The sequence below is a fragment of the Electrophorus electricus genome, chromosome 20 (genome assembly GCF_013358815.1).
Source record: "Electrophorus electricus isolate fEleEle1 chromosome 20, fEleEle1.pri, whole genome shotgun sequence".
Lineage (NCBI taxonomy): Eukaryota > Metazoa > Chordata > Actinopteri > Gymnotiformes > Gymnotidae > Electrophorus > Electrophorus electricus.
The window spans coordinates 9,426,137-9,435,461 of record NC_049554.1 but is presented as its reverse complement, the minus strand read 5'-3'; the positions used below and the strand labels follow the sequence as shown (position 1 = coordinate 9,435,461).

At 38.3% G+C, this 9,325-nt stretch overlaps 1 protein-coding gene across 11 annotated transcripts in view; it reads right to left on the bottom strand.

Moving 5' to 3' along the window:
* Positions 1-9,325, bottom strand: part of atp2b2 (ATPase plasma membrane Ca2+ transporting 2) — a 101,370-nt gene continuing 92,045 nt past the window's right edge. For 7 of the 11 annotated variants that reach the window (XM_027020339.2, XM_027020335.2, XM_027020341.2 and 4 more), the window contains 5 exons: positions 8,329-8,542; positions 7,847-8,058; positions 7,459-7,566; positions 7,150-7,332; positions 1-3,276 (listed from right to left, as the gene is read on the bottom strand). In XM_027020339.2, coding sequence (XP_026876140.1) covers positions 2,968-3,276; positions 7,150-7,332; positions 7,459-7,566; positions 7,847-8,058; positions 8,329-8,542 — 1,026 coding nt within the window. In that variant the 3' untranslated portion in view covers positions 1-2,967. Of the gene's footprint in view, positions 3,277-5,072; positions 5,125-5,681; positions 5,854-7,149; positions 7,333-7,458; positions 7,567-7,846; positions 8,059-8,328; positions 8,543-9,325 lie in introns of all 11 variants that reach the window. The other 4 variants (XM_027020343.2, XM_027020346.2, XM_027020347.2 and 1 more) reach the window with 2 other exon arrangements.

Below are 9,325 nucleotides of genomic sequence, written 5' to 3'. Positions count from 1 at the left end.
TGAAGCCAAAATCAAAAGTTCTTTTTATTACAGTCATGGTAAGCAAACTCCAGTTGATTTTCTTAATTCTTATAGTGGTTCATGAGGTTCCACTATATCCCAGTGCAACTCAGTGCAACGCATACATATGGAGGAAAACAAGACTCCACACCGTTGATTAGACATAACTCTTGTTCATGCTGCTCTGTGAATTTATTAAGTGCTGGTTTTTTTTTTCTTTTCTTGTCTTTTTTCTTTTTTTTTTTTCTCTTTTTTTTTTACTTGCGCTCCTGTCTGGAGTTGGGTTACGGACAAGTGAAGCGGCAAGAGTCACAGTTCATAACTTTTTTTCAGGCTAGAAAATCATTTACATCACATCATGTACTGACTTTTGGAGACCACAGACATTCCAGAAACACACTCTAGAGTAGGTGGATGACAATCAGAAAGCATGACTTTTTGCATAGTATTAAATGAACAAAGACATTGAATTCTTTATTTACAATTATTGTATAGATTTAAAAAAAATCATAAAACAAGATGGATGAACATTTATCATTTACCCATAAATTGCTAGAGTGCCAAAGTACCAGTGGCGTATATCTTCTTGTTCCACAAAACGCATGCTGCTAAGTACAGTACATTGAAGCTGATGTATTGCAAGAAATATTATTATTCATAATTATTAGACTGCTTGAATGTCTGCATTTAGGTTGACCGATACATGTTTTTAACTGTATCCACGTATTGGCCCAGCAACACCAGGCACTGTGCAGTTGACTTGACCTGCTGATATTTGGGAAAACGTTCTAATCAAACAAGGCCAGTTGCACTGCAGAAGTATTGTAGAGGCCGTGTCCATGAAAAATATTTGGAGTTGCATCTTCACTACAGTCCTCCCTGTGTACAAACTACTCACCACTCACTCACCACTTAAAACGTCACAGATGAAGCATTTTGTTGTAAAACTGTTCTGCAGGAAAATTGTTGGCAGATGTTGCTTTGAAATGAGTTAAAAGTGAAAAGAGCAAAATGTGAGCAGGAATAACAGGATTTACCGTAGGGGACTGATGATTTTCTGACGTAGAACGTTTTCGCATGCCTGAGATAAACAGTTAAAGCTTGTGCACCATCTCAAGATGAGCAAGTGAACTGACAAAACACAAAAATCAGGACCATGGACTGACAAAGGAAAGTGAGATCAACTTGCATATTAAGCATAAGATATCATGCTTCCCCCATGGTTCCAATTTTTAGGAAATATGATAATAATATGATAGATTTTCAGGGATCTTGGTTATATTGGTTCCATTTTAAGTGTGCCTTCTGAAATGACCATCAGTTTGTCCTCTCTATAGCACAATAAATAGTTAACAACTAGTGAATACTGTTGAGATGCTAGAGTATATTTACTGACCGCAGGAAGACAAGCTTGATTTTAACACACAGAAGCACATCTAAAGTTACACCACAGAAATTCATTCATATCTGGATAGTGCAGAAAATGATCATATATGTAATTTTTCTTTTTAGAAAAAGATTCAAAAGCATCATTCCATTTTGTATTGGTTTTTTTTTGTTTGTTTTTTGTTACGTTTTCAGTTGTTCAAAGTGTTGACAGCTCAGGAGCTGGTTTCTTTCTTTAAAAGAAATAAATCTAGAAATGAAAACTTTCAGAAAAGAAGATTCAACACAATATATCACAAGATTTTCAACACAACTTTGATTTCCATACAGCTGAGCCAAATATAACTTAATTTACATGTTTTCAAACATAAAATGCATTGCAGCCTTTGATGGTCACACAGAATCGTAAAATATATTTTTTCTTTCTTGTTTAAATAAGCAGTGATCCTAAAGAAGATATTTAAATCCAACCTGAAATGTATGCTCATATTCGAGACTGACCAAAAGTTCATGTCAAGCATTGAATTAAAAAATTAAAGGAGCAAGTATAGAATTAAACCCTTCATCTTAAGAACTGAGTTTGGAAAAAAATGGGAGCCGTTCAGACTTCATCCCAACAATCATATAATACTAAGATGCCACATTAATAATATAATCCCACATTAATTATATTTTGGTATCTTTTGTAATCCTCTAAAAATATCTACATTATTTGACAAAATAGCAGGCAAGTCCAGCACAGTTTGTAATAAAACACCTACAGTCCAATATTACAGGAGTACTCAACAGCTTGAGTTTTTCCAACTACGTCTGCTGTATGGTTTTGAACCCTACAAAGAAACCAGGACGTATCTATGGGTTTTGTAAACAAATTACATTCTCTTTAGGACATAAATAAGTTAAAGTAGTTAGAGTTGTTGAAGCAGAAAACAAGGCAACATGCCAACAAAGATAAACTCTGTATATATTTATATATTTATGTATATTATATATAGTATTTTTAATAAATGCTATTTTCCATAGGTTCCTCTTTTCCACCAGGTGCAAATCTACTGTGCAAGTTGAGCCCTGCAACCTTCATACACTTTATTCATTAACCAAATAAATCTATACAGTTAGGTACATGCCACACACATTACTCAAAGATCAGTGAATCAGATAAGCTGTCTTAAAATATCAGTCCACGGCACTTCCCACCAAATCAAATCATAGAATCCAAATAAAATTATTTCAAAATAAAAACTCGGGTAATGTACATTCATGCAGGAGCAATTATAATATCTGAATTCGATTTAAATAATTCTCATTATAGTCCGTCGTTTTCGGCGGGGGGGCGGGGGGGGGAGTGGGGTGTTTACACTGGATACTGTCTTTCAAGTCAATCCAGAAACATCCTAAATCAGTCTCTTTCTCCTGAACTTATCAGCAGAGGAAAAAAAGGAAAAAAAAAAAAAAAGACGTGGTCCTGACCACGTGTTCAGTCAGCAGCAGACATTCCATTTTCGTGTGTGCTGGCTCCGTCTGGTTTTTAAACGTAACGTCCTGTGTAGTGATTCATTCAATTCGCCCGAAAGATCGGGGCTAGAGGGATGTCTCCAGGCTATGAAGGGGGCTCCCAGGACTGGAGGAAGCAGCAGATTTACTTGTGTCAGTAGTTAGGTTTATACCGCTATCGATGGCATTGTTGTTCTTGTTAGGAGATGAGGGCTGACTATAATTCTTCCTGGCTCTCTCATCATCGATGTCTGTGTCATCTATGAGGGGGATGTGGGGTGTGGAGTCCTCTATTCTAAACTCAGGATGAGTCATGAAATTGTGGATAGAGGTTCTGGAATCCGGTTTCTCCAGGCCTTCGTAGAGAGAGCTACGGAATGCGTTCACAACGCGAATCTGCGGAAGGATGAGATCAAGATCAAAGGAATTGCTACTGCACATTATTGGAAAGCTTAACTCTGAGAAGATAACTGGAAAAGTAAGAGGTCATGGAACCACCGTGCTCAGCCGTGTAGCCCCAGAACCTGGGAGGCATTCACAATTCACTAATCTACCGTGCACCAAAACACTGTGGGCACCACACTTGAAAACAAAGGACTCCAAAGGCTAACTCACTTATTAAAAGAACGGCAAGAAAAAAGGAAAAAGCCACAGAAGAAGAGACACGGGCAGTGTTCTTTTCTTTGAATACCACAGTATACAGTATACAGTAAAATCCAGTATGTTGTATACCTAGAGACAATTCATGTTAATTTCCAAAGGAAAAAAAACACATGCAAGTTGAAAAGTTTTTTTGGAAAGAGGAAAAGATAAGTTTTCAGATCCAGGATGAATTTTGAGGAGAAAAATTAAAAGAGAAAGGGAAGAAAAAAAAAGAAAAGCATCCACCGAGTCAGCTCAAGCAGTGAGTATGCTGAAATGGCAGGGATAACAAGATGGAGGAATGAGTTCTATGCTTTACGAAGCATAGTGTCACAACACGACGATGGCAGACCGAAGCTTAAAAAAAAATTCAGTCAGACAACACGACAAAAACATGCAGCTTGAGACAACACCGTGTGGAGACGTTTCAACTGAACACAGGCATACACAGACTGCAGAATAAGAAAAGACAGAGGTCTGTTCTTTTAACAACTCCATGCGTCTCTGTGTAAACACTCAAGTATAGGCCATAAAGTTCTCATTCGCATTTGCTTTCACCAAGGTTACAAGCATGGCCAACAGACCAAAACTAAAAGTGTGCTGTTAAGTGGAAATGCACAATATTAATATTAGAATTAATGACTCTAAAGAACTGAATGAAACAGCCCTTTAAAAGGTTTGCCTTTCTATTTCCAAAGACAAGATATACATCATCATAAATATTAATCTTCAAAATTGTTTAGAAACCCACTCATTTAACACTGAGTTTTAACAGCAAGTATCATGACTGCAAACCTTGTACTGCGACAACTACATATACTACAATAATATATATTTAGTGATTTAATAATATATATTTAATGATTTAATAAAATATATTTAATGCATATTAATCTGCTAGCTTGCACAAGAAATGCACATTGCATATATTGGTAAATTAAGCCACTTTCCTTTAGTATCAACTTAGACCCAGAAATTGCAAAGGGAAAATCACACTAGCACAGGCAAAAAAAAAAAAAAAAAAAGAAGAAGAAAAATGTTGAGACTGATCTGAATGACATGAGAACAAATATCAGGACGGATCACACTGACGGGAAACTGGCCCTGATGGGACTCAACTGCAGTCTGCACCACGCACAGTGGACTACATGACCGACAGCGTGAAGCCACAAGACAGAATGGGTCACTGTGGGCCTCCTGAGGACCTGGCTCTACACCACACAGACAACATAAAAGACAAGACTATGAGGGGCGTTGCCACTCTCTTCTCGTCTTCATAGCTGTGCAGAAAAGAGTAATACCATAAAACAACCTCCAGTTACACACACAAAAAAAGCTAAATAAATAAACATAGGTGCAACTCAAACAATGCAGCCAAACTTTTTTTGGTAAATAGGTCTGGCTGCAGCTCAGCAAGGTGATACAGTTGGCTTATACTTGAATGTTTACTCAGCCTCGTGAGTTTGGTCGTGGAATATTAGTTTACATCGATATTATTATTATTTTGTTGTTGTTGTTGTTGTTGCGACGGACAGTGGAGAGGGACTCACAACCTGAAATTCACGCCGTGGGATGAATGTTTACTCCTGGGTTCTTAGCATTCTGAGGGAGACAAACACATGGGACACTGAGTTCCTCTGAGAAAGGGGGTAAGCCATTAATAGATATATAGATAAAAGAAGTGCAAGAGCAGAACATCAGAAAATAGCCAGAAGCATAAAATAGGGTCAAAGATGCCCTCTGGTGTTAAGGTGAATGAGTGTACACACTTTTCCAATGCTAAAAAACTTTTTCTGATTCACATGATTAATTACATTTTAGGGTTTCTTTTTAAAAACACTACTGAACCACTATTAAACTTGGCAAAAATTGAAGCCAAGTTAACAAAGCGCACACACACACACACACACACACACACACACACACACACACACACACACACACACACACACACACACACACTCTATCTATCTATCTATCTATCTATCTATCTATCTATCTATCTATCTATCTATCTATCTATATGTAAATCACCTGTTAGTAGTTTGTTGTTGGCTACTGCATATCTCTATAATTCGTTTAGAGATTGTAGATGTGGAGTTCGAGGGATCTGTTCTCAGAGGGCATCTCTGACATGCACACAGAAAGTTCTCACTCACGGCCAGCAGGAACAGCAGCAGTGCTGGTAGGAGAGGAAAGGGCATTGGACAAGGACAAGTGACTAGGACTAGAAACATTGGTTACATCCTGATTCTGGCTGGTGGTGGAGGACTGGCGCCTCAGCGACCCCTGAAAGGAAGTCCCACTCTTGAACGTGTTCACAACCTCGATCTGCAAGAAGGGTAAAGAGAGTACACCACATTTTGGTTGAGAGAAAGCCTGAGGGCACGGCGCTCAGGATTGTACGTGGTAATGACATGGTGGTGGGGGGAGGGGGCAGGCCTGCCTTTCGCGCGAGGAAGCATGACATTGGCTAGAAGCTATGACAGGCTGTTGTCATAAATTTAAAGGGCTTAGTCTCAAAATAGAACTGGAGCGCTGATGCTTTAAATCGAGTTGAAGTCCATTTTCTGCAGGTGGTGTGTTGGTGACAGAGGAATGTCTGTCCAGACGTCTCCGATTGGTGTCCTCTGGAGGTAGACCTCACTGCAGGATTTTATAAAGCACTGCTAACATGGGGGATTCTCAAAAGTACAGCTGCATGCACTGTCCACATCATGCAAATATGTATCACCCTATAGTCCATGCATTTGAGTAATTTGCATGCCAATTTGGATAAAATCTTTTTTATATGCTGGTTTTATATACATTTTCTTTAAAATTATTTAAGATTTAGTTTAGGATTAGATTCAAAGAACAAATTATAAGATTGAGATTAAAAGAAATCCTATATTTTTATCATCAGTCATTCTATTTTAGTGCTTCACGGTGAAAGGACACATCAGAGTCACACAGCTGGTGCTGGTTAACTATGCATTAGTGACAATAGTCTTTGTCTGTCTGTGTGCTATTAGAGTTTAAGCAGCTTTTAATCATTTTAAGGCTTTTTAAAGAGTAGAATATTTGCTTGGCATAACAAGTCCCTAGTTACTTTCTCACTGAAATCAGTGTTTAGTTTACACTGGCTTCCAAAAACATTTTGCTTTTTTTGACAGTTTAAGTCTTTAATGGCTTAGTTCTGGGATGTCTTGCACACCTCTCGATGTAATTTAGCCAATTCTGATCACTTTGCTCATCTCAGGGAGGCCTATGGTTATTTGCTTGCAACTCAGTAGATGTATCTATATTAAAGAATGTCAGGAATCCATATTAAATGTTACTTTTTCAGGCTGGCCTACATGCATTTGGTCTTTCCATTTTTATTTTACTATTTCATGATTTGCAGTAATATTATTTCATTCATGTACTTTAGCTTTTTTAGGTTTTGCACTTAATTAAAAGTTCTTTATAAATAAAGACCATGGAATTACTACTAGCATTGAATTCATTTGCATCCAATTTGCACAATGTGAAGTTAATTAAAACTTCACTCTTACTTTTACTAAAAACAATAGTTCAGTAAAGCATGTAGGCAATGCACTTGTTAAGTCACAACCTCAAGGCAATGTCTTGGCCAACGGCGCTTACCTGAGTCTGGATTCTACTGAGGCCACGGAACCAGAGGATTTGGCCTCGCCTTAGCTCTCGCTCAGCATGGTCAATCTCCTCCTGGTCCTCGTTTAGCTCCTCCTCTGGCATGTCGTCCTTTTGCGACAGCTGACCTGCCGCTTTCAAAAACCTGAGCTTGTTATTTGGGATAGATGAGATCACCTGAAACAGAGTACATGATCACATATTGGGAACATTCAAACCTTCTATCTTAGATTCTCTAGGGGCCTCTATCTAAGATTCTCTAGGGCCCTCAAATGATGCTAATAGGTGCAGGTGGCAAGTTACCTGTCCCCAGACCAGTTCTCCGAGCCCTAGGAACACACACCACATCCATTTTTCCGCATCAAGAGGAGAGCAACTGAATGGTTTCCCTCCAAACTGCACAATCACAATCTAAAACATTGAAATAAATAAAATCAGTCCAAATGACATACTTGGTTAATTTTCACCAGGTGGGTACTAACATGGTTATAAGAGCTCATAACAAATAATCACAGCAGGCAGACCACAATTAAAATCTTCAGTCGCTGAAGTTTGAAGCAAAGTTGTCACCTAGTTTGTTTTGAATTGCACCGCTGAAACAGTATAGAGCAAAGGAAAGTATACGTAAGCTAGTGACGAAATCTTGCAAAGAGAATCACTGTATGGCTGTCGGCGTGGCACACGCCAGTACCTGAATTCCAAACGTCCCCAAAACAATAGAGCAGAAGATGGGATTCCTGTAGATGCCCTCAAAGACGTTCCTTTCGCCATGGATCTTGCGGGCATTGATCTCATTAAACAGCTGCATCATGACGAATGTGTTGAAGATGATAGTGTAGTGCTCGGATGGAGGTGCGTGCAGTGGAGCATTCCTGCCACTGTCTATGTCAAACAAACGTTCACCTACACAAACATCACAGAAAAGACACACAGTCAGTAGCCTACACACAATGACATTCCTTTTTGCATGGTACGATTATTGTGCTCAAAAGGAACATGTATTGTCGTCCAAATTTTTTTTCATTACAAATGATATGACTACAATTAAAATAAAGACTTCTGTACATTTTCCCTACTTTCTAAGAATGACATAAGAACTCAAGAATAAATATACACCAAATGGGTACTGTTGAAATAACTAAATATTTATAATTTTCTATAGGAATCACATACCAACAAACAGTAAAGTGAAAATGATGACGAGCTGATAGACGGCATGGCCCAAAATGTTCTTAGTCATGGTGCTGGAGATGAGTGGCTTATTGCGGCCATAGGGTTTTCGCATGAGCAGCGATTCGGTGGGCGGCTCCGTGGCCAGTGCCAGAGATGCGAAGGTATCCATAATCAGGTTGACCCACAGCATCTGAACAGCTTTCAAGGGTGAATCCTACAAGGGCAATCCACTCGTGAGACAGTGAAGTGGAGTTGTAGCGTTGGATGTTAGCAGTTGCCCACAGGGAATAACTTAGTTCTGGTTTAGTTTTATAAACTGTCCCATCATTTCGTTTAGCCATGATGTCCAAACATTTAGAGAAACTAAAACCATATAACAGCATCTAGGAATGTAGTTCCAAAGCTAAAAGAAATTAACCAATTAATATTTAGATGGTCTTCAGCTCTTACAGATTTATAAAGATTTAGGCTGATTCCATACATAAATTAATTTTTTAGTTCATGGACACACCTGCATTTTCTACCAATGTGTTAGGTCATTCTGAAACCATTTGCTAGAAGAGATACATGCTTCATAATTAAAAAGTCTAAATCAGCAAGGTCAAGATTGGATTAAAAGATGCATTTGTCCATCATCTGAAATCAGTTGGATCAACATAAACAATTTGGTTTGCATTTGCAGTTACCTCTTCTGTTCCTAAATATGAAGGTTCATTTTGTGGTTTGATGCCAAGAAAATACATTATCCTGGAAATCAAGACTACATATTCAAACGCATGATTTAACACTCCTAACTCCTAATCAATATGTGACAACATCTAAACATCATAGAAATTTAGTCACATAAGTGCTTCTTCAAGCAGATAATCTGCTTTCAGGATGAACATCGATTTTTTTTTAGGCCAGTGTTCCTCAAGGAAATTAAAGAAAGTTGTCTTAGAGAACTAGAATTGGGCCACTGGCCTTAATATATTGTGCCTTCTGTACCTAAGGCCAT